A 24,871-nucleotide genomic window follows, 5' to 3' on the forward strand; every position below is an offset into this window, starting at 1 on the left:
ATGCCCTCACTCTGTTCCTGCTAAACCCTAGCACCGGGAATACCAGGAGAGCCTGCTGGCTCCCTCCCGCGTGGCTCCCAGAGGCCTCCAGGCTGGCAGGGCGGGGCTGCCGGTCCTGGAGGGGGTCAGGCCACCTCTGCTCACGTATTAGTCAAGGGGTAGGGAGGGCTACACCTGCCTGGCAGGAGCCAGCCTGGCTGCCAGGCAGAGGAGACCCAGCTGGGCCTCAAATGTACTTGGGGCCTGGACTGCAGCCCTTCCCCACCCTCTCTCCCACAAACTCCAAGGGCTCTGGTGAGCTGGGAGGACCTCTGGCCATAGTATTCAAAAGCGGGGACAGTACCATCCCCAGTAGACAGCAGAGTCCTCGCAGCAGGTGGATTCTGCCCCTGGCATGGACCCTTAATGGTCCCCTCTTCCCCTTCCTTCCCTCTCTTTTGCCCCTGGTACTCCAGCTACACTGCCTTCTACCAGCACACTTTTCCACCCCAGGACCTTTGCATATACATCTCCCACTTCCATGCAGGGAAGCGTCTGCTCAGGGGTAGACAAGTGAGAAAGTTCTGGGCTCCAGAGGGGGTCCCTCATGTAGAATCAGGGCTCGGGGAAGGTGGAAGCGCGGAGGGAGGGCAGGACTTGGCTGTGTGGGGAGGAAAGGAGGAGGCAACATGGTGGCGGAGGCCTGTCTGTAGGAAGGGTTGTGGAAGAGGAGGGCTGCACAGCTCAGTGCCCCGCCCCCACACCAGGACCCCAGTGTCTGGCAGACGGGGCTCTTCCTCAGCTGCCCAGAGCTGTTCCCACAGGCCCCTCTGCAGGCCTGCCTGAGGGCCCCCCCCATCAGCCCCAGGCCCCTGCAGGGAGAGTGCATGTGGGCCCCTCTCTCTGCCCCCACGGCAGGGGTGGGCACAGGGCTAAGAGCAAACAGCAAGCACCACAAGTCTGCTCCAGGCCTTGGTCTGAAGCTCTCTGGGTGCGGCCTGCAGAGGACCCTGGCAGCCACCATGCCCAGCATGTCCCAGGCTAGGGAAGACAGCAGGCAGGGGAGTCCGGCTGGGTGGCTGTCAGCTATGGCTCAGCCCCTGCTGATTCCACTTGGCCAGTGGAGCGGGAAACAGCGGAGGGGCAGCGTGTCATAGCTTCCCCAAGAGATGGGAGGGGCTGGCATGGGCACTGGCTGCGGAGGCCAATGGGAAGCAGTAGAATGGGCATGTGCAAAGGCCCAGGGGAGGCAGAGGGGATAGGAGAGGGTGTGCCCGGTGCCAGAGTTCCAGGGTCCAAGAAGAGACCTAAGCTAGCCGGCACCGGTGGCTCACGCCTGTAATCCTAGCTACTCAGGTGGCTGAGATCTGAGGATCGCAGTTCAAAGCCAGCCAGAGCAGGAAGTTTATGAGACTCTTACCTCCAATGAACCACCAGAAAACCGGAAGTGGTGCTGTGGCTCAAGTGGTAGAGCATTTGCCTTGAGCTGAAGAGCTCAGAAACAGCTCAGGCCCAGAATAAAGAGGGGGGGGGGGGGTGTGGGGAGGGAGACCTAAGCTATGCACCTCATCTTGTTCCCTCCCCTCCTTGCGCCTGGTGGCTCCTAATGAGAGCCTGGCTTGCCGGCCAGGGCTAGCTCTGTGCGGCCCAGGCTGGGGCCAGTGCTTCCCCATAGCCGGGGAAGGACAGCATCGCAGCGCCACAGGGCGGACCAGGGAATCTGCAGCTTTTCAAACACAATGCATCAGGGATGCTGGTTGCATTTAGGAAGGGAGTGCCACACAAAGCCCAACACCCAGCTATTCATTCTGATGTGCCAACAACTGTTACATCAGTGAGAAAGCTGCCCTCTGAGAGGGCAAGCACGCAGCTCAACAGCACACAGCCTGGAGGTGGTAGAGACAGGACTTGAACCAGAATTCTCTGTTCTGAAAGGGTGGCAGAAGCCAGTGACAGATAGCCAAGAAGGACGCCCCAGGCCCCTGTCCGCTAAGCCACGCCCCCACCCCAGCCCAGGGGGCGGGCCAAGGAGCCCGCTGTCAGTCACAGCGCTGGCAGGTCGTAACTCACCCGGGCTGAAGTCTGTGGAATCCACACAGCGGTGACAAGGGATCGCGTAAAAAATGGGCGATTTACCAGGTTTAATTTGATGGCTACGTGAACTATCAAACATACAACAAGGGAATAGAAGGGCCGCCAGGCACCCGCACGTTTGAAGGGCTTGTCCAGCCTGCTGCTTCCTCCCTCCCTGGCTGACTTGGAACCACAGGGCTCAGCCCAGGCTGGCCTTGGGGAAGGGAGTGGTGGGGGAGACTCAGGCAAGATGGATGGACCAACAGACCGGGGAGTGGAAAGGCCTTGGGTCTCTGCCTCCTGAGGCTTCTCCATTATCCATCAAGCATCTGTGAGAGGTGCAATTTAGACTCCATTATGATAGCGGGCATCGGGAGGCCAGGGACCGTGGCCGAGCGCTGAGCGGGCTCAGGAACAGATGCCCATGCCAGACAACGCCAAGGCTGGCCTTGCTTTGGCTTGAACGAAGTCTGCTCCCTGCTCAGGGTGCTCCCCCTGAACAGCCAAGGGCAGAAGCCACCTGTGACATGACTCAGCCGCTGCTAGGCCAGGCAGCTTCGTGTCCTCGTGTCCTGGGAGCCAGGCAGAGGGGCCCTGTGCTCAGATGGACCCAGAGACGGAGGTGAGGGGGCTTTGAGCAGGCCTGAGCCTTCCCCGCCCCGCCACCCCACTGGCAGGTGCCCACCAGGGACCTTTACATCCTGACTCAGGGCGAAGGGGGATGTAAGATCAGAAACCCGGCCAAGCCCAGAGCCAGTGACTCACGCCTGTAAGCCTAGCTATTCAGGAAGCTGAGATCTGAGGATCTCGGTTCAAAGCCAGCCCGGGCAGGAAAATCCTTGAAACTGTCATCTCCAATAAACCACCAGAAAAGCAGAAGTGGTGCTGTGGCTCAAGTGGTAGAGCGCTCACCTTGAGCTGAAGAGCTGAGGGACAGAGCCCAGGCCCAGAGTTCAAGCCCCACGCCTGAAACCCAGGCCAGCTGTGACTGTGGAGGCCCCCACACAATCAGAGCCTCGGGCTATGCAGCCGGAAAAGGGGAGCAAGGCCCTGTGTTTATGTGATGGCCAATCACAGGTGCAGCGAGGGGAGGCACCAGGGAGTCAGCAGCACCCTTCCTCTTCACTCTTACTCTAGCCCCCATCTAACCCCCCATCCCAAGATAACGAGAGGTGAGGCGTTAGGTAAGGCTGGGGCCGCGCCAATGTCCCTGCCACCACCCCCTGTGCTGATACCACACCAGAGCACCAGGAGGCTCTCAGCCCAGCCCCAAGGTCAGAGGTCATGGGTTCCCCCTAGTAGGGCTCTCCTATTAGGGAGACACCCAACTGTTTTTATCTCTTGAGGAAATTGACATCTGCAAGCTTCTGTGTTCCCCTGCGCCCTACTGGGACTGAGGAGGACATCAACTCCCGTCTGCTGGGAGGAGTAAATGGAAAAACTCAGAGAACCCTAGGCAACATCTTCATTACAGTGGCCCACGGGAACGGCATCTCCAGGGGATGGTGCAAAGCAGATGCTCAAAAAAAAAAATGTGTTGGGTGGGCAGATATGTGATGGATAAACAGAGGCATGGATGATGGAAAGAAGGGTGGATGATAAATGGAAGATGCGTGGAAGATGGGTGGGTGGACAAGGTATGGATGATGGATGATGAGTGGATGGATGGTAGATGACGGATGGATGATGGGTGGAGGATGAGTGGGTGCCTCGATGGATAAATGAACAGATGATGGACAGGTGGGGAAGGACGAATGGAAGGATGGAAGGATGGATGAGTGGAGGATGAATGGAAGGAGCAGCATGTGGCTGGATGGTTTGATGGACAAACTGATGAATGAATGAATGAATGAATGGACAGCACAGAGACAGCTCTATTTGGGGCATCTGGAAGACCTAGCAGAGGGGGGAACATTTGAACTGGGTCCTGAAGGGTGAGGAGGAGTTTGCTGGATAGAGAAGGGAGGAGGACTGGCACGGGGAGACGTGGACACATTCCTGAGGGCACACGAGAGGTCCCCGCCGGGTCACTGAACGGAAGCTGCAGGGCCGCCCTCCCCGGCCAGGGCCTCAGACTGGGGCTGAGAGGCTGTCGGTCCCACACCAGAACTCTTGGTGACCCCGAGGTTCACAGCAGACCTTGGCCCTCATGTAAAAATGTCTTGCCTACTGAGATTGAACGATAATTTCTCTTTAATTGATTTTTTTAAACCACGGTGAACAGTAAAATAATAAGAGAAAAATGTACGCTGCAATTTTTCCATTTGTGAAAACAAATTACACCTTGCAGACAATTTCCCTGGGAGCAGAGACAACACCTCCCTCGGCTGTGTGTCTCATTTCCCTGAAACGCAAGGACGCTGAGAGATAGAGACATACGCATCTCTTTCTTTTCCGAAAGAGCTGAACGTTACCTGGTTCGGGAGGGGCGAGGTGTGGAATAGTTTGCACACCGCAGTGAGGTAGAGGAGGCCCTGGCTCCGTCCCACACCTCCTTCCCTGTCTACAAGATGCAGGAGTGACCTCTCCTGCCGGAGGTAGGAGGTGGTGCTGGGGGGAGCCACACCGTGCTGCACAGCGCCTCAGGGCCCTAGCCACGCCCCCTAGGTCCTCACTGCCACTAGAAACAAGCCTTTCCTTCAAGTCCTGGGTCCACGCCAGAAAGCGAAGCTTCCTCCCCCATTCCAGTGAGAAATACTGCCCAGCGTCTTCCGCATAAGCTGGGAAGACTGAAGAGGGCAGAATCCCGGGGCAAGCCGCCTAAACTGACGCCAGATCAACGAAGTGAGCTTCCCCCACCCAGCTGGTCGGCCGCCCCCTCTTTGTGTTCTTTGCTCCTGATGAGATTTGCACACTAGCTCCAAGGACCAACCCTAGCTGTCACCTGAACTGTGACTTAATAAGCTTGGTGTGAATGGGGCTGCACTGGGCTGGACACTGGCTCCTGATCTCTAAAGAGATCAGGAAGATCTCAGTTCAAGGGCAGCCTAGGCAAATAAATAAATAAAAAATAGTGAAGGCCCCATCCCAGCAAACAAGCTGAGCATGGCCATTTGGTGAGGCCCTGGTGAATCTCAGCTGTGCAGAAGGAATTGTTAGGAAGGCTGCAGTCTGAAGCTGCCCCAAGCGAAAAGCAATGAGACCTTCTCTGAAAATTTTTTAAAAAGTGTGTGGTACTGATAGCTCACGCCTGTAATGCTAGCTACTCAGGAGGCTAAGATCTGAGGATTATGGTTGAAAGCCAGCCCAGGCAGGAAAGACCTTGAGACTCTTATCTCTAATTAACCACCAAAAAAGAAAAAAAACAACAGAAGTAGAGCTGTGGCTCAAGTGGTAGAGCACTAGCCTTGAACAAAAAGGCTCAGGAAAGCTGGGCACTGGTGGCTCATGCCTGTAATCCTAGCTACTCAGGAGGCTAAGATCTGAGGATCACAGTTCAAAGCCAACCCAAACAGGAAAGTCCTTGAGACTCTTATCTCCAGTAAACTACTCGGAAAAAGGCAGAAGTGGTGCTGAGGCTCAAGTGGTAGAACACTAGCCTTGAGCCAAAGAAGCTCAAGAACAGTGCCCAGGCCCTGAGTTCAAGCCCCAAAACTGGAACAATCACAGAATATGTAAAAGGGTAGAATATGGCTCAAGTGGTAGAGCACCTGCCTAGCCATACACAGCCCTAAATTCAAACTCCAGTCATTTAACAAACTAGAACAAAGACCAGCTGTGCTCATGGCCTAGCAACTAGCTGTGGCAACCCCTTGGGCGGTGGCAGGGAGGCCCGCGACGCTTGCCCAGGTGCTGTCACTGAGGTGCCCTCACCCCACCTGTCTCGTGCTCCCTGCAGGTGTCCGGACTCCAGGTCAGGGGAGTCAGGCTCCCCCTGCCATCCACCATGGTGGTGGCACACCCCACCGCCACCGCCACCGCCACGCCTGCCGCCACGGTCACGGCCACTGTCGTGATGACCACAGCCACCATGGATCTGCGGGACTGGCTGTTCCTCTGCTATGGGCTCATCGCCTTCCTGACGGAGGTCATCGACAGCACCACGTGCCCCTCGGTGTGCCGCTGCGACAACGGCTTCATCTACTGCAACGACCGGGGGCTCACGTCCATCCCCTCGGACATCCCCGACGACGCCACCACCCTCTACCTGCAGAACAACCAGATCAACAACGCAGGCATCCCTCAGGACCTGAAGACCAAGGTCAACGTGCAGGTCATCTATCTGTACGAGAACGACCTGGATGAGTTCCCGGTCAACCTGCCCAGATCGCTGCGGGAGCTGCACCTGCAGGACAACAACGTCCGCACCATCGCCCGCGACTCGCTGGCCCGCATCCCGCTGCTGGAGAAGCTGCACCTGGATGACAACTCCGTGTCCACCGTGAGCATCGAGGAGGACGCCTTCGCCGACAGCAAGCAGCTCAAGCTGCTCTTCCTCAGCCGGAACCACCTGAGCAGCATCCCCTCGGGGCTGCCCCGCACGCTGGAGGAGCTGCGGCTGGACGACAACCGCATCTCCACCATCCCGCTGCATGCCTTCAAGGGCCTCAACAGCTTGCGGCGCCTGGTGCTGGATGGCAACCTGTTGGCCAATCAGCGCATCGCTGACGACACCTTCAGCCGCCTGCAGAACCTCACCGAGCTCTCCCTGGTGCGCAACTCGCTGGCCGCGCCGCCCCTCAACCTGCCCAGCGCCCACCTGCAGAAGCTCTACCTGCAGGACAATGCCATCAGCCACATCCCCTACAACACGCTGGCCAAGATGCGTGAGCTGGAGCGGCTGGACTTGTCCAACAACAACCTCACTACGCTGCCCCGCGGCCTGTTCGATGACCTGGGGAACCTGGCCCAGCTGCTGCTCCGGAACAACCCCTGGTTCTGCGGCTGCAACCTCATGTGGCTGCGGGACTGGGTGAAGGCACGGGCGGCCGTGGTCAACGTGCGTGGCCTCATGTGCCAGGGCCCGGAGAAGGTCCGGGGCATGGCCATCAAGGACATCACCAGCGAGATGGACGAGTGCTTCGAGAGCGGGAATCAGGGAGGCGCCGCCAACGCGGCTGCTAAGACCACAGCCAGCAACCACGCCTCAGCCACCACTCCCCAGGGCTCACTGTTCACTCTCAAGGCCAAGAGGCCCGGGCTGCGCCTCCCCGACTCCAACATCGACTACCCCATGGCCACGGGCGATGGCGCAAAGACTCTGGTCATCCAGGTGAAGCCCCTGACAGCAGACTCCATCCGCATCACGTGGAAGGCCACGCTTCCTGCCTCCTCCTTCCGCCTCAGCTGGCTACGCCTGGGTCACAGCCCCGCCGTAGGCTCCATCACAGAGACCCTTGTGCAGGGGGACAAGACGGAGTACCTGCTGACTGCCCTGGAGCCCAAGTCCACCTACATCATCTGCATGGTCACCATGGAGACGGGCAACACCTATGTGGCCGATGAGACCCCAGTATGTGCCAAGGCGGAGACGGCCGACAGCTACGGCCCCACAACCACACTCAACCAGGAGCAGAACACCGGGCCCATGGCGGGCCTGCCCCTGGCGGGCATCATCGGCGGGGCAGTGGCTCTCGTTTTCCTCTTCCTGGTGCTGGGGGCCATCTGCTGGTACGTGCACCGGGCTGGCGAGCTGCTGACCCGGGAGAGGGCCTACAACCGGGGCAGCAGGAAAAAGGATGACTATATGGAGTCAGGAACAAAGAAGGACAACTCCATCCTGGAAATCCGTGGTCCCGGGCTCCAGATGTTGCCCATCAACCCGTACCGCGCCAAAGAGGAATACGTGGTACACACCATCTTCCCGTCCAACGGCAGCAGTCTCTGCAAGGGCACGCATACCATCGGCTACGGCACCACCCGGGGCTACCGGGACGGCGGCATCCCCGACATAGACTATTCCTACACTTGATGCCAGCTGCCACCTGCCCCCACGCCCCAGCCCCAGCCGGCGGCCGACCTGGTGTGGGCCCCGTGGCTCTGTCCAGCCCAAGCCAACCTGAGAGAACAAGGAAGAGAAACTCCGCGATGACTTTCCCAGCAGGAAGCGAAGTTTGGAGAGGGTTGACGATTTTTTTTTTTTTGTAGACCACAACAGTGGAAAAAAAGAATTTTTTTTTTAAACAGATAGAAGGCAGGAGGGAGATTCGACATTGCTGGAGACCTAATTTATACTGAACCATGCCAGCTGGGGGTGGGGGAGGAGAAGGACTAAAAATAATATTGCAGGAAGGGTTGGGAATTTTTTTTATTTTTATTTTTATTGCTGAACTGGAAAGATACTACCTGTACAACGTCTGTGTACACCTCACACTCTGTTCAGGGCCGTCACAAAAGAACCGCAGAGCGAAGCAGCCATCGTGCGGAGCCCCATGCAGTGATCCCACAGCCGGCTGCTCGCCGGTGAGGGTGAACGAGAGGACGAGATACAAGGTTTACAGGCTCCTCACAAAGGAGCCAGGAAAAGAAAAGATCTTTTGCTATGGAGATATTGTCCTGACATCTCTTCCCAGGCCGTTTCCCTTACAGATTTGCAGAAATAGGGCGTCTTTCGCTGCATTCTTGGAACAATGATGTAGTCGATTAAAAAAATAATCACACTCCCCCCCCAAACTTCTGCTGAATGCTCTTCAGTTCCACTCCACAGAAGGCCCGATGGAAGCTGCAGCCTTGCCCACCCACCCACCACGCGGAGGTGCGTGCTTCTACCCGTGTCCCTGGCATGTCTCAGTGCAGATGGGTAGAGACCTACACCATCTTTACAGTACTTCTTGGGTCAGTTCTTACCATTTCCTGAGACAATAGAATTGCAAACATGTAATTTCTCCTAGAAATCACTGAGTAAGTAGACCATGTGTTTGGGGAGGGGTCGGGAGTGGAGGTGGAGGAAGGAGCCTCATCTGGGTGGGGGTATTGCTGTTCCTAGAGGCAGAGGCATGTGAGTGCCAGCAGGTGGCCTGCAGGGGGGCGGGGCAAGGCTGTTTCTCTTCTATTCTGTTTCAGTTTGGCCACACCGAAGCCAAGGTCCTTTCTGAGACAGAGAAGGCTTTCCACTTTTGACAGCTAGTGTCTTCATCCCCTCCCCCTGCTCCTTAGATACAATCACCTTGATAGCGTTTACTATATGCTTCCTCCTGGAACAGGTAATTAGTGCAGGGATCTATCATTCTCTACACACACACACACACACACACACACACACACACACACACGTATGTATGTGTCAATCAGCTGACTTAGACCTATTGGTTTCCATGGCTGCTCAAAGCCCAGAAAAAGAGAATTCTCACAAAATCTGTGGCAGTCCCCCCACCCCGACACACACACACACACACACACACACACACACACACACACACACACACACACACACACACACCAATGTAAAAAACCGCAGCGGCACCCATACCTGGTGCTCTGCTGTCCAGAGACCAGATGGCTTTGTTAAAATGCCAGTCTCCAAAAGGGTTCTGACCAGGCCCTGAAGAGAGCTGAGATTTTATTTCCTCCCCACTGGAATCAGCGTCGCCCTCATTCATCGACCGACAGTGCGGTGTGGCGAGCCATGAGATTAAAACGATGTTGAAATGGCAGCGGCTCTGGGGAGGAGGGCAGAGCGGGCGCAGGGCTCCGGTGTCTGCTGTGCCCTGCGCTCGGCAAGCGCGGTCACCATCTGTCAATGCGCCGCTTGTCCTGTGCCGGGGGGAGAAGCGTCATCAAAGAAGAGACGTTGGTCTGAGGGCAGGAGGACGAGAAGGGGTCTGGCTCCTGGCAGTGGTGTTTTCAAAAGGCCTCTGCCACTTTTGACCAAAGCAAAGGCATGAAGAAGAGGCTGGGCAGTGGTCCCGAGAATGCCCGCAACGTGCCCAGGCACCGCCCGCTTGCTAGATGACAGAGCCAAAGGCTCCTCACTGAAGATCTGGGGTGGGAGCAAAATGGACCCAACAGCCGCTTCACAGAAGCTGAAGGAAGGGCAGGCTCTGACTGCAGCCCAAAGGGATGTCCAACCGAACCGGGACCCACTCCTCCCTCCCCCCCTAGCCCCAAGGAATAGCCCCAAGAAGTGTGGGCACAACCATTTATAAGCGTTGCTGGCCTGAATTCCTCTCCCATGCAATGAGACCTAGAGGAGAAACGTTCCACAACCCTAATTTCAGGTCTGAAAACATCCTATCATCACCGACACAGCCCATCCCTGGCAGCTCAGGACGGAGGACAGGGCACCCGGCCGCCAGCTCCGGGGCAAGACACTGTGTAAGGCATGCCCTCAGCCAGGGAGATGGAGGCCCGGAGCTTGCCATTTCTGAAATAAGAGCCCCTTCCTCGAGGACCCCACTCTGGCCTCTCTAATGTCTCATGACAGTTGGCCCCGAGATTGGCACCAGTGGCTCACGCCTGTAATCCTAGCTACTCAGGAGGCTGAGATCTGAGGATCGTAGTTTTAAACCAGCTGGGCAAGAAAGTTCATGAGATTTTTTTTTTTTTTTTTTTGCCAGTCCTGGGGCTTGAACTTAGGGCCTGGGCTTCTTTTGCTCAAGGCTAACACTCTACCACTTGAGCTACAGTGCCACTTCCAGCTTTTTCTGTGTATGTGGTACTGAGGAATCGAACCCAGGGCTTCATGCATGTGAGGCAAGCACTCTACCACTAAGCCACATTGCCAGCCCTCTTGAGATTTTTATCTCTGATCACCAAAAAAGCTGGAAGTGGGGCTATGGTTCAAGTGGTAGAGCAGCAGCCTTGAGCCAAGAAAGCTTAGGGATAACATGCAGACTCTGAGTTCAAGCCCCAGGACCGGCACACCAAGAAAGAAAAGAAAAGAAAAAGAAAAAGAAAGTTGGCCCCCAAGTCACTACCACCACCTCCTGCCTCTGCCAAGGGGTGCTGCTTGTCTCCCACGTTGACCAGATACCCTGGGCCCATGAGAACTCCACCAGCTGCCCAGGCAGACCATTCAGGCCTGGGCACCACATCCTCCTCTGCCCTGAGCTCAGCCCCTCTTTACCAGGCTGGAGAGGCCAGGTCTTTCCTCACTCCACCAATGGGGGATACTGACCACTCTGCTCAGCCAGTACCCCGGGGGCCCTCCTCTCAGAGCTCTTTACATCTGTCCTGTCCCTTTGTGTCTTGACAACTCCCTGTCTGGGAAGATGGCACAGCTCTCCTGCCCCAAGCCAGAAAAGGGGGCCTGAAGCCAGGTTCCTCCCCACCCCACCCCCCACACACACACAAACCCATCTCCTCCTGGTCCAAGCTGGCCTCCCAACACGTGATAGATGGTTCAGGGGGCTGCTCTCCCCACCTCCACCCCTGCGTGGGGACACAGGCCTGCAGCGACCCCACAGAGCCCATTAAAACCTCCATCTGTGTGGCCCACACTGGCACAGCGAAGTCAGCTGCCAGCCTGACCCTCGCAGCTTCTAACCAGCCAGAACCACCTCGCTGGCCTGGGCGGTGATGAGGCTCTTTGGTGACATTTAAGGCAGGTTTAAAGTTTAAAAGGGGGGGGAAAAAAGCCCATGACACTTCTATGGTTAAGTGGTTTACCCTTCGTGGTAATTAGATGTAGCGATTGGAATCTCTTTTCTATTACATGGCAATTTTCCTTTAAATTTCCTGTTTCAGAAAAAAAAAAAAAAGAGGAGGAGGAAAGGCTTGCAAGGCAAGGAGGGACGCGAAGGCAGCAGCAGGGCCGCCTGTCATTTGCATTTTGCCAATGAGGCCTCTTGTTCGCTCAGCTCAGGCGTGGGGCCCAACGTATGGAATACTTAAGAGATTACTAAGAATAAAATCTATTAATTAGTCATACTCAATTCTGCAGACATGATATGCATCAAAAGCTCCTTTCTCTTCCCTGTTCTGCTTCCCCCTTCCTGAGGAAGCCTCCATCTTCCCAAACAGCTCCTCTGGCTGTGGCCTCCGTGATGACAGGGTACCGCATGGGCCTTCCCACAGGGCAGGGGTGCAGGTGTGAGGGCTGCAGCACGGTCACGGCCCCTTCCATGCTGGTAGGAGAGGTGACGTCATCAGGAAGATGGCAACAGCCAGGAGGGGTTTGACTTCCCTTCTGGAACCCAAAGCTCGGCTGCTTCTCCCGCTTCAGGATGCACGGTCTCTCAGCGATAGCCTGGCCCAGCAAGGGGAAGTGGAGGAAGCCAGGGAGTATGTTTGGCAAATCTAGAGACTCCGTTCCCCATTTTTATAAAGTATGGGTGTCCTGGGGTGGGATCTAGCTTCAGCCCAGACACCTGTGCACTACCAAAGCCGAATGCAGCCCCTCCTGCCCTCTGATTCTGGAAGATTCTAGTTGGCTCAAAGCAAAGCCTGTGCAGCCTGCCCGGGCTTCCGTAAAGTGAGCACCCAGCACCCAGCACAGCCTCATGGCCAGAGCCTCCCGTGCCACCGTGAGGAAGGGGGGTGGCAAAAGTCAGAGGCACCCGCAGGACAGCTTCCCACCCCAAGTGGCAGCTCAAGTTCCAAAGTCAGCCCACTTCAGAAATCTGTTTCCTGCCCGAGGCTCCAGGGAGGAGGCCTGGGCTTCTGAGCCTCGAGCTTATGAAAAATACAACAAGGAAAATTGGATTCAGTAGACGGGGAGCGCGAGGGCTGCAAAGGCAAGAGGGGGGAGCTCTGGGGCGCGTGCAGAAAAAGGAGGTGCTCAGGCAGGCGCAGCAGCCTGGGCCCCCGAGGGAGGGCCAGACCTTGCTCCAGGGCCAGCCTGGGTCAGCCGCAGGTGTCCCGTGTGCCTTGTCGCTGGTTGAAGTCAGCCGATGGGAGGCTGGATGCGAGCCAGGGTGAGCGCTAACAAGCAATTCACGGCCCTTCCACCACGCAGAGAGTGGAGGCATTTTTTTTTTTCTTGAGGTTAGATAAAAAGGCTCAAAAATGCAAATCATTACCGTTTACAACCAAGCGAGTCGGCTAAATTGATTAGGAGAGATTAAACTCCTTGGAGGTAAAGAGAAGGGGGGTGGGGTTCACAGTTTCTGAACCTGTCCCAGAGGCCGTGCATACAGCAGTTTTCCAGGGCTGGCTGGGGTGGGGGAAGTACCTGCTCCTGCTCAACTCTGGGGGCAGTTGGGGTCTCTGAGGGCTGTCAACCAGGGCTGGGAAACTCGGGCTGAGCAGTGCCAGCCACAGCCTTGTGCCCAGGCCTCTAAAACTACTGTGGCCCAGGCTTTCAGGCCTCAGCGGAGGCGAGGCCAGTGCCCTCACTTAAAGAGCTCTTCTGCCCTGGCAGGGCGCTGGTGGCTCACACCTGTAATCCTAGCTACTCAGGAGGCTGAGATTTGAGGATCGCGGTTCAAAGCCAGCCCGGGCAGGAGAGACCGTGAGACTCCTATCTCCAATAAAACCACCAGAAAACCGGAAGTGGCACTGTAGCTCAAGTGGTAGAGCACTCGCCTTGAGCTGAAGAGCTGAGGGACAGCGCCCAGGCCCAGAGTTCAAGCCCCACAACCGACAAAAAAAAAAAAAAAGAGCTCTTCTGCCCTGCTTGTGCTTGAGTCTGTCCCCTGTGGTCAATGAAAGAGTGGATGGCTGGAAAGGGAAACTGAGGCAGGGAAGAGAAAGCAACATTGGTCCAGCAAAGGAGACGGAAGTGAGGCCCCCCCCCCCATCCCCAGAAGCTCCCAGGCACTAAATGGGGACCTGCACAGCCTCCTTGCCCAAGTGGAGGTCTGCACCCCCAGGTGAGGGCACACAGACAGCCCCCCATACCAACTCAGCAGGGATTAAGGAGGGGACTAATAGGGCCCTGCCAGGTCAGCAGCTCCAGATCCCAGCTTTTGCCCCCTGGGCCTGGGCCTGGGCCTTTGAGCCCAAGTCACCCCATGGCCACAACCAACACCCTAAGGCTACCAGCCAAGGCAATCGTCCATCACGGCCAGTTGACAGCGCCCGGGGCACCGTTCACTCTGTGTTTTGAGGCATTTACTGATTCTTTTGAAATGTTCCAAGTAGTTGCCTGAAATATCCACGCTGGCTTCTTAAAAAAAAAACAAAAACCACAAAACTGCCAAGATTCCCTTCTCTCTCCATCTCCATTCCCCGCCTACCTTCAGAATGGTAATATACATCCCTCCCCCCACCCCCCCCCCCCCACCCCCCGCCCCGGTTTGGAAAATTCCCCTATCCCTGGGGTCAAGGCTTCACGGAGCGGGCCTCGCTGGTCTCCTCCTCCTCGCCTAAGAACCACACCGGAGGCAGCTCTCAGCTTGGGGCGACCCTGGCCTCAGAAGCTGCCCTGAGTCAAGCTCACTGTCCACCCGTCCCACCCCTTATCAGCTTGTGCCAGGAGGGCGGGAGTATGGCACACCTGAGAACAAGACGCACCTGGTGGGTGGGCTTCCTACAAGCCAGCCATCAGAGTGCATGGCAAGCTGTGTGCTCCACTCTGCTCTCCCACCCCACCCCTCCCCAGGGTCCTTCCCCACCAAGGTCTTCACCGCCACCGGCCCTAAAGCTCTTTTTCAGTTGTCAGGTGGATGGGGCCACTTGGGTGAGATGCCTGTGCTCCTTTCACGGGCCTCAGTGCCAGAGCCTTGCCCTCCCTTGTATCACAGAGGCCTCAACACAGCGTCTGGCACACTTCTCCTTTGCTTACCTCCCCCTGCTATCTACTGACATCCCCGTGCAGAAGGCCCGAGGGTTGGCAACCAACGGCCTTCACTCGTCCTATACCTGCCGCCATGGCAGCCGGGAGCAACGCGAGCTCGTCTCCTCTGGGCATCTTTTCCTGGAAGCACCCTGCTCCCCAGCCCGCTGCCTCTGCCCCACACATCTGCGGCTTAAGATGCAACAACACCAGCACCTGGCTTCGGCCCAAAGTGACTCTGTTTCCCTTCCCCAAATCTTGCTGATGGTGACAGCAGAGAACTGGAGGAGTCCAGGGATGGGGCAGAAGGCAGAGGATCCCAGGCGACAGCCAGCCTTGTCTGTCATTCCACGGAGAGTCCCCGCACCCCAGCTACCCGCCTACAGGAGCTAATCAGGCTTTCTCCTCAAGACAGAAAAACAAACGCAACATGAACATGAACTGACAATCAAAGCGGCGGGGGGGGGGGGGGGGGGGGGGGGGGGGGGGGGGCGCGCCACCGCCTCTCCCTGGGGCTCGGCTTCAGGGTGTCTCACCTGTCCTTGCAGAAGATGTGCAGGCAGAGTTCCTGATCACCCCCCTCTGGCTAACCTTTGACCAACCAAAGGCTAGCGTACAAAGCGGGGCAGCCACACACACAAAGCCTAAAAGTAGCCTTAGATATTTCCCTTCAGCCCGCATGGCCACCTGCCAGTGGCTTCATCCCAGAAGCCATCAGGGCATCCAGAGTGGGAGAAAGAATGAGAACCCCAGTACCCTCCAGCTCCCAGGGAGGCTGGGAATATTGGGGAGGAAGCCTGGGGCCCAGCCTAAAGGCCTGCCATCTCAAGACGAAGCAGGAAGAGAGGGCGCTGAAGGCTGGGAGGCCATGGGGCTGGACACACAGGCTGGCCAGAGTGAGTGTGCGCATGCACCTGTATGTGTGTGCGGCTGCTGGCAGGGGTGGCCAGCAGGCACGCACAGAGAGTGTCAACTACAAAGTGCAAGTCAGCTACCAGGACCCCACCCCCACCTAAGGACAGCTGGCATCAGCGATCCCCTCCTGAGGTACAGAGGTAAAACAACTGGTAAAGCGGTAGGGAGTGGCCACGGAGGGTCAACGGATGAGGCCCTCTGTCAGTGGATGGCACCAGGGCATGGTGGTGGGGGAGGGCAGGCCTGGCTCTGGTCTCTCCCAGGCCTGTGGTTAATACACCTTATGCCATAGGCGGGGAAGGGCCTCTCTACCCCAACTTCCCAAGCCTTCCTCCCCTCCAAAGTCAGCCCCGTGGGACCATCTGGCCGCATGCTCCTTGTCTTTTTTGTTTCCTTTTTCTCTCAAGGGCAAAGCAATCTCGAGGGTCTGAGTGACGGGACCATCCCCCACCTCCCACCCCACCCCCGCTGCTGCCGCCATCTGAGACCTGGTGGGCTGACGTGGCCTGGGGAGCCAGGCCAGGTGCCCACTGCCCACCCACCTCGTTTCCAACTCCACCACCAGGCAGGGGGGCTCAGCCATGAGACCCACAAACCCCACCACCACCACGACAACAACACAAACCAAAGTGCACTGCGAACCGCCCTTCGGCCTCCTTCTTGTAGGTGCCTTGAAAACTTCAATGTTGAGATGAATGTGATTAACTATTTGGTCCTATTTTCTGTTTGTCTGTTTTCATATAAAATGTCCAAGTCCACCTGCCTCGTCCTTTCTTGAAATAAATAGAAAGATTTAACTTTTACAGTCATTTCGGCTGCCGACTCAGCTTGGTTCAGTGGCCCAGAGTACCAGGGACCAGGTATCTGGGGAGTCCCAGCTTGGGGAGGGGGGAGGTCTACTGCCACAGGGTGTGGCAAGCACTGGGTCAGCTGTAGGGGGGGGCGAGGGAGCGGGGCGGGGGGAGTACAGGGGGTGGGGGAAACAGTGCGCAGTTCGTAGCACCATCAGCCCAAGGAGGGACATGAGTTGTCGTAACCCAGCCATGCGGGGAGGCCTAGCAGCGGGAGCGGCCTCCAAGAGGGTCTCCACCTAGGATTCATTAGTACAGCTGCGGATTATCCCCTAAGAGGCCCCAGCAACCATGTGGGCACCCAGATAAGAGCAGAGCCGTCTGGGCATTTGGGAACACATGCTCGTTCAACCACCCTGAATGAACGCCGCCCCCCCCCTTGCCCCGGCCCGGATCTGTCCCTCAGATGTCCCTGTTCCCTGGGCACACCCACTGTGCCCACAGATCTTATCTGTGTATCTCACACAGGGGGGTGTGAACAAGAGCAATTTCTGCTAAATTTAACATAAAATAAGAATTTCCTGCTTCTGCATAGCTCCGACTTCCTGTCTGGAGAGGAGCTGAGGTTCATCCTTGGGTTTCAAGGATGCAGTTCTCTCTTCATGTCCCTGGGTGCGGGGTGGCCAGGGCAGCTGGGGTGACCTTGGGCACTCTGGCCCCACAGATGTCTCTCCCCACCCCATGTTCCACCTCCCAAACCCCACCACCCCCAATCCTGCCAGGGCAGAGCTCATTCTAAAGATTCAGTACCAGCCAGGCACGAGTGGCTCAGGCCTGTAATCCTAGATACTCAGGAGGCTGAGATCTGAAGATTCCAGTTCAAAGCCAGCCCGGGCAGGAAGCTTGTGAGAGTCCTATCTCCAATGAATCAGAAAACCAGAAGTAGCTCTGGGGTTCAAGTGGTTGAACACTTGCCTTGAGCTGAACAGCTGAGGGACAGCACCCAGGCCCAGAGTTCAAGCCCCACGACCGACCAAAACAAACAAACAAAAAAGCCATAAGTGGAACTGTGGCCCAAAGTGGTAGAGTGCTAGCCTTAAGCCAAAAAGACCCAAGAACAGCACAAAAAAATAAAGAGCCAGCAGTACCCTTGTTGTCCATTGGGGACAGGATTGGGTCTGCTGAGGGATCTTTCTAGAACATGGCTGGCCAACCAGTCAGGTGCCAGTTCCCTAGGACCTACTACAGGCCAGGGCCAGGGCTGGGGCGAGGTGGGAAGGGGGGTGTCTTGGCCGGAACTGGGGGGTCGAGGGGAGTTGCGTTAGTGCAGAGGATGTGCTCACAGGTGAGGAGGATGTAGAGACAGGGACAGGAGGCCTCTGAGGGCCAAGCTGCCCGGGGCCCAGGCTGCGCCCCCACCCCACCCCCAGACCCATGGAGCGATCATTTCTGGGCAGACCCTGCCCTGTCTTAGGTTCTGGTCCTTGGGCTTCTCCACAAAGGCCCGGGAAGGTTCAGCGTGCCCTACCAATTCCTGAAAATCTCCCAGACTGGCTCATGGTTAGGGTGCAGCCGGGTAAGACTCTATATGGCTGCCTGCCGGCCACGGGGTGCCCTAAAACCCCAGACTCCCACTCTGTGCGTTTACAAGATACAGATCTTATAAACTCTCAGTTCAAACAGGAGTGGGAGGAGTGGGGGTGACCCTCACCCCCTCCATGGCTTCTCCCCTGTACCCAGCCCTCGGTCTTTCCCAGTTACCACTGGGATTCTGGAACTTCCCTTCTCCAGACCCCACTTCTTAGGAGGGGGATCTCTGGTCTCATAAGCATCCAAGTTCTGTGGCTGATTCACAGTGCTCTGCTTAGGAAGGTCCTGACCGGAAGTGAGGCCACCCAGTGAACCCCAGAATTCAGACTCAACGGATGTGGATGTTGCTGGCTTATCCAGTTCCAAAATAAAGCGCCCCCTCTCCCCCTGCTAAGCAGCCTGCCACCTCCCCAGCCTCCTCCACCCGCATGGTGGTCAAGTGCTGACACAGCCCGGCCTCTCCCCGCCCCAGCCTCCAGCCTCCTCGCCCAGTGCCTCTGAAGGGCCCCTCTCGCCCTGCAGCAAAGGAAATAGGTTCTCTCAGCGCTAACTGACAGCGCGAATGAAAGCCTGCTCCCCCCGCCGGGATTTACAGGGGAAGTGAAATCTTATTTGCACCGCTGCCAAGCCGGGACGCGATGAAATTATGCCTGGAGAGGAGACCCGGGCGGCTCCTCGAAGAAGCGGCCGCATCGGAGATGGGCTTATTAAAAGCCACAGTGGCCACATTTCAACCTGTTTCAGGTGTTAAGTAATTTACTGCCACCCAGAATTCGGTGGCAGCTTTTTATCATTTTGATTTCTGCGATGCAGAAGAACGCATCTCCAGATCTCTGCCCAGAGAAGCGTGGGTCTAAATACTCCCTCGGGGCTCTGCGGAGAGAAGGGGGCGGAGCTGAGGGTGGGTCCACCTCCCCACCCCCATGCCTGGCCAAAGCTGAGAAGGACCGTATGGTCAGGTTCTGGGATCCCTACCCCATCCACATTTGGGGGTCCCGGAGATCCCCTGCAAAGACTCTCGGGAAATTGTCTGAGGTCAGTAAGCACAGGCCTAAATTCTAGTCACAGGATCAAGTCCTTACTGAGCTCTGCTCAGGTCAGGGACACAGGACGCAAAGGGACGCCTCAGAGCCACGTTCTACTAGTAAGTACCAAACACATATTCCTGGTTGGTTAATGAAAATCTGGCTGGGGAACGTAGCTCAGTGGGTAGCATACCTGCCTGGCTTGTGTAAGGCCCTGGGTTCTATCCCCAGCATGAGAGAGAGACAGAGACAGAGGCTATGATCTCCAGTGGCTAACAAGCAGTTGACTGGCATGGGAGCCCTGGAGGGAAAGGGTAGCAAGCAGAGCCCAGCTTCTCTGAGCATCCTAGAACCTGGCCCTAGGCCTGGGACATCTCCGCACCAGAGCTGAGAGGCTCAGGAGCCACTCCCTTCACTGCGCTGCAGATCACCCCAAAGTTCAGGAGGCTGAGCCTGATCTCCAAGAGCTTAGAACAAGGGAACCTGTGGTCTGGGCCCTAGGTCAGGAGCAGCCCGGGGTCCTGGCTCAGCAGGACTGGGCAGAAGGCTGTTTGATGCCTGGTGGGCTTGGGGGGGGGGGCACTAAGCCTATTATGAAGGCTCTAGAGGTTTATCTGACACCCCCTTTCCCCACCTGTTTTCAGAAACTCCAAGAAGACCAAGGGGAATCTTCAAAGTTCAGGCTGAGCCTAGAGCAGAAATTCTTTAATTAGCTTTCTCTTGGATGGGGGCCCTGGCGAATGGATTAGTCATCGTGGGGGCAGGGGGGAGGGGCCGGGTCCTCTTTAAAGCAGAGATTACAAGCCTAGGGTGATGGACCCCGTGGCTGTCTCCGGAGACGGACTTCCTCTGAGCAGCCCCCCTGCCCCAGTCAGGGGCTCCCTGGGGAGGGGGGACGGGCAGATGGGACTTCCCTCCGGAAGATGCTGAGGTGTTCTCTATTGAACCCAGTCTTCAGGAAGCTGCTGCACGGAGACACATTCGGCACAGCCTGGGCTGTGCGCCTGGGTCTCCTAATGAACATGCATCTTTACCACGTGACCGTCTGGAGCTATAACTTCATCATAGGTGGGGGGGACTTCCTGAGGGGGTGCCCATCTGTGAGAGGCAGGGTATGAGGCCCAAGGGTGCCAGGTGCCAGGCAGCTGTCACCGTGTTATACCCGCAAGGCGGGGGGCACCGTAGGACTGATTATGCCATTTCCAAGTCAGCAAACTGAGACCCAGACAGCGGTGGGCCCAAGGCTGGAGTGACGGGGGTGGCACTGGCACGGGCTGCCAGGCCCCCTCCCCACCCTGAGTCCTGGGCCCGCATGAATCCATCACTGAGCACCAGTGCTGTAACCCTGCCACCCTGCTACAGCTGAGCACCAGCGAGGGGGCCCCCAAATGAGGAGGAAGGTGACCCCGCGCCCGCCTCTGTCGGAGGACCTGAATGAGGAAGACGGCAGGTTGAACACTAGAGCTGCGAGAGGAAGTTGTGGGGCTCCCCACTGCGGAGCTCCACGCTGGCATCGCCCGGGAGTAGCCCTCCATTGTCTGATTTCCAGTGGACAGGGAGGTGGGGGTGGGAATGATTCAAAGACTCTGGAGACCCCCGCTCCCCAGGACTGGGGTTGACTGAAGTGTGACTCCTGCTCTCTCCCCAGACTCTCCATCAATGGGGACTCCCCTGGGGGGGGCACAGTGGGCTCTGCAGATTAGGCGCAGCCGAGGATGGCACCTGGGCCCCGCAGGAGCAGTACCAGGGCCTGTCCACAGCCCCCTTTCTGGCCTCTGTGCCAGGGCGAGGCTGGGAACCCCGGGGGAGGCAGCCCCCAGCCCCATGCTCCAGGCAGGTCTGCCCCAGGGTCAGAGCAGGTCACCCCATGTGACAGTGTGGCACTCTGCTGCGAGGGGCTGGAGAACTGGGGCAGGGAAAGGCTGTGCTGAATGTCCAGCAGGTGCATGTCAGGTGGGAGACACCTGGACATCTGTGGTCCTGCTGCATGTACAAAGGCGCTATCTATCTTTGTTCTGTGTGTGTGTGTGTGTGTGTGTGTGTGTGTGTGTGTGTGTGCGCGCGCACGCGCACGCATATCTAGTCCTAGGGCTTGAACTCAGGGCCTGGGCACTGTCCCTGAGCTTTTTTTTTTTTTTTTGCTCAAGGCTGATGCTCTATCACTTGAGCCATACCTCCACTTCTAGATTTTTGCTGGTTCACTAAAAATAAGAATCTCACAAAATGTTCCTGCCTGGGCTGGCTTCAAACTATGATCCTTAGATCTCAGCCTCCTGAGGAGCTAGGATGACAGGTGAGAGCCACCGGCGCCCAGCTAAAGCAAGTATTTCTGAGCATCTACAACTTGCTTGGTGAGGCACCTGGAAGACACCCAGAGAAGGGTGACCCCAAGATGGCACCTGAGCTTCAAGAACTGACATCAGCCCTCTCCCCCCACCCTAAAGCCTGCCTGGCAGGGAAAGAAAGATGCCCCTTATTTCAATTAGCCTTTTCTTGATTACAGACAAAATTCTGCCTCTCTTCACTTGCTTACAGGCTATTTGTTTTCTTCCTCCTGGGAATCGTCTGTCCACATCTCTCACTCGTTTTTCTTATTGATTTGCAGATGCTCTTCACATCATCAGAAAGGGGCAGAGAAGCGACTTCTCCTGGGGTGGGAGTAGAGGGTGTCCTGGGAAAGGGGGGAAGGTACGGGGGGCAGGGAGGGAGTTTCTGGATGCATTGGCAGATTTCTGTCCCCCTCCTGGCTCCTGGGAATACAGGCAACTCTGCCTGAAGATGGAGTACTTGGCCAGGCTTGCCACCAGCCTCGCCAACCCCGAAGGCTTCTTTCTTCCTTATATAGGAAGTCTGAACTGCTAGTGGATGGCGGGGTGCCCCAGATGGCGCCCTAGGGGGGCATTGAGCATAGGAAGACATCAAGAACAGGAAAGCTAGCCTGGCACTGGTGGCTCACGTCTGTAACCCTAGCTACTAAGGAGGCTGAAATCGGAGGATCTCAGCCAGTCCAGGCAAGAAAGTCCATGAGACTTTTTTTCCAATTAACCACAAAAGAAAAAAAAAAAAAAAAAGATGTAGAGCTAGCTGTGGCTCATGTGGCCTGAACCACTACCAACCTTAAGTGGAAAACACTAAGGGACACCCCCAATACTGGCATACATACACACACAAAAAGAAAGGAACAAAAGCAAGAATAGAAAGACCTTCAGGCTCCCAGTCAGGTGGAGCCATCAGAAGAAAGGTCCCCAAGCTCAAGCCAACACTGGCAAGAAACTCCCCTGCCAATCCCAACCCACAGCTCCCCTGCCCCACCTCTAGCTAAGTGACCCTGGCGCGGACAGCTATACCTGCCCTGAGTCTCCAAACCTTTCAGGGCCAGAACGAAGCCTGCCTGCCATGTATTCCCACCCCCCAGCGCTGCCCAGATTTCAGCAGACAAACAACACAGGCCATAAAACTGATTTCCAAAGTCTATAAAGGCAATAACATTTAGGGAGGAAGGAAAAACAAAGCCCCTCCTCTCCCAGACAGAGGCTGCAGGGAGCCTTCAGGGCCCCTTCGGCAGCCGGGTGGCTCTCTGGACGCCTGCAGACATCATGTGCCAGGTGGTAAATGGCCACTTGGCACCCTCTCAGGGCCAGCAGAAGCCGGAGTGCCTACAAACAGCCTTCTTACCCTCTTTCCTGGTGCCTCGGGTCCCTGACAGCCCTGGAAGCTTGCCAGTGCTGCCCCCGACCCTCCCACCAGCTCCCTGCAAGTACCAGGGGCCGTCTGAGGGCACATCCCCGAGGCCAGGTTCACCTCTGCCACCACCAGAGCTGTGGGCTGCCAGAGCTGAACGGCCCAGGAAGCACTGGGGGGCAGCCATGCAAGGCCCACCGCGTGCAGAGGTGGCCGCTGGGGAGTGCAGAACATGGCCCTGTGCTGCTCACTGTGGCCTCTCAGTGGCCAAAAAGGGCCGGGTGCTCAGCTCTCCCAACACCTGCTGTGGGCTGTCACCAAGTCACTAACCAGAGCCCCCAGATTACACGCAGTGGGCCCCCAGCCCTCACACATCCATCCTCTACCCACCGGTCCATGTCCTATTCTGTGCCCCCCCCCCCAGCAAGAGGGAAGAGGGGAGGGGGTCTGCCTGGAGGTGGGGCTCACCCTAATCCCCCGACTGTCCCTTCCAGATGAGGTCAGAAGTCATCTGGGACTAAAAATGCCCCTTTGGGGCCATCTGCTGTACAGCTAACAGGAGGCCTAGGGGAGCCCTTAAGTCAGGGGTGGGGGACCCCCCCCCAGCCCCAGAAGTCACTCATCTTCTCCTGAGATTAAAACTGCATGACATGGCATTAGCCATGGCCTCCAGCCTGACTGCAAAGATGTCCTCCAGCGGGCGTCTTCCTGCGCGCACCCAAGGGCCAGGCGGGGGGAGGCAGGGGGCTGGAGAGGTGGGGGGCAGCTGTGGAGGGGCCTGGGCTATCTATAGTGCGGACCAGGAGGAAGGCTCCCCTCCCAGGCGCTGGAATTTATGCAGCCGCCTGTGCGACTCCCAAGGCGAGACCAATCTCCAGGCCGCTCCTCTCAGCAGGAACAAGCCTTGCCTTCAAATCCACGGTGACACATTTTTAAACTCCAATATTAAGGAGGGAAGGATTGCGCCGGCCCCCTGAGGGCACCCTTATTAGTCACAGGCTCCTGTGAGAGACACACAGGAGCAAGACCCTGTGGGCCTGGGCAAGGCGGAGGCCCAGAGGCCAGCCACCGAGAAGGACGGCAAGGAACACAGTGGTAGAGACAGGGCAGAGAGGCTCCTGACTCAGCCGCAAAGCCGTGCAGGGGGGCGCACTTCAAGAGTGAGGTGTGACGGGCTAGGGGGCAAGGGATAAACCATTTGTGGAAGAAATAAGGAACAGTTAGGGTTCAGTCCCCAGCAACACACACACACACACACACACACACACACACACACACACACACACACACACACACACTCGCCTTGAGCTGCAGAGCGCAGAGACAGCACCCAGGCTCAGAGTTCAAGCCCCCCACAACCAACAAAAAAAAAAAAAAAAAGCAGTTGGTATGAGGACTAGAAAGAAAAAAGGCATTATTACACCAAAATTAAAATTGGTTTCTAAATGGAGAATTACACATCTAAAATTCTGTTTTCCTTTGTTTTTGTGCTGGTACTAAGGCTTGAACTCAAGACCTGGGCACCTGAGCTCTTTTTACTCAAGCTAGCATCCTACCACTTTTGAGCCACAGCTCCACTTCCGGTTTTCTGATAGCTACCAGTAAGAGTCTCACGGACTTTCCTGCCCAGGCTGACTTCGAACCCCAATCTCCAGATCTTAGCTTCCTGAGTAACTAGGGTTACAGACGTAAGCCTCGGTGGCCAGCTCTGTTTCCCTTTTTGTGATAGCTGCTAGGAAACTCCAAGTCCCCTCTCATTTTCGGGTGCAACAGATCTGTCCCTAGTTCTAAGGTGTCATCTGGGTGGGAACCAAGCTGCCCTACATATGCAGCGGTGGCAGGGTCTGTAGCTAGCAGAGGGCCTGTCCACAACTAGACAAGAGGCTGGTGGGTCAGCAAGCACATGCCAAGGCCAAGAGTCCCAGGAATGGCCAAGAGCATGGCCACGTTCCAAAGAGATGCCTAGGATAGAGCCCTTATCTATTGGGTTGTTTTGTTTTGGTGGTTCTAGGGTTTGAATTCATGATCACACTCACTTGATTTGCTTGTCCAGCTGGTGTTCTACCAGTTGAAATATGCCCCCCAGGCCAGGCTTTTTATTGGTTAACTGGACATGGAAGTCTTACAGTTTTTCTCCCATCCTTCTCAGCCTCCTGAGTAGCTCTTGAATGACTGATTTTTTTTGTTGTGGGTTAGGTTTGGGTTTTTTGTTTTTGCTTTTT

At 56.7% G+C, this 24,871-nt stretch overlaps 2 protein-coding genes across 3 annotated transcripts in view; one reads left to right on the plus strand and one right to left on the minus strand.

The window, feature by feature from the left end:
• The window catches only part of Macrod1 (mono-ADP ribosylhydrolase 1), a 140,106-nt gene that overhangs the window by 93,718 nt on the left and 21,517 nt on the right, over positions 1–24,871 (minus strand). The window lies entirely within an intron of this gene.
• Positions 5,904–8,281, plus strand: Flrt1 (fibronectin leucine rich transmembrane protein 1). The gene has a single exon (XM_042675982.1). It carries the CDS (start codon positions 5,939–5,941, stop codon positions 7,961–7,963), a length of 2,025 nt encoding a protein of 674 aa, XP_042531916.1. The 5' UTR covers positions 5,904–5,938; the 3' UTR covers positions 7,964–8,281.

Source organism: Dipodomys spectabilis, unplaced genomic scaffold (genome assembly GCF_019054845.1).
Source record: "Dipodomys spectabilis isolate Male_0828 unplaced genomic scaffold, ASM1905484v1 ptg000030l, whole genome shotgun sequence".
Lineage (NCBI taxonomy): Eukaryota > Metazoa > Chordata > Mammalia > Rodentia > Heteromyidae > Dipodomys > Dipodomys spectabilis.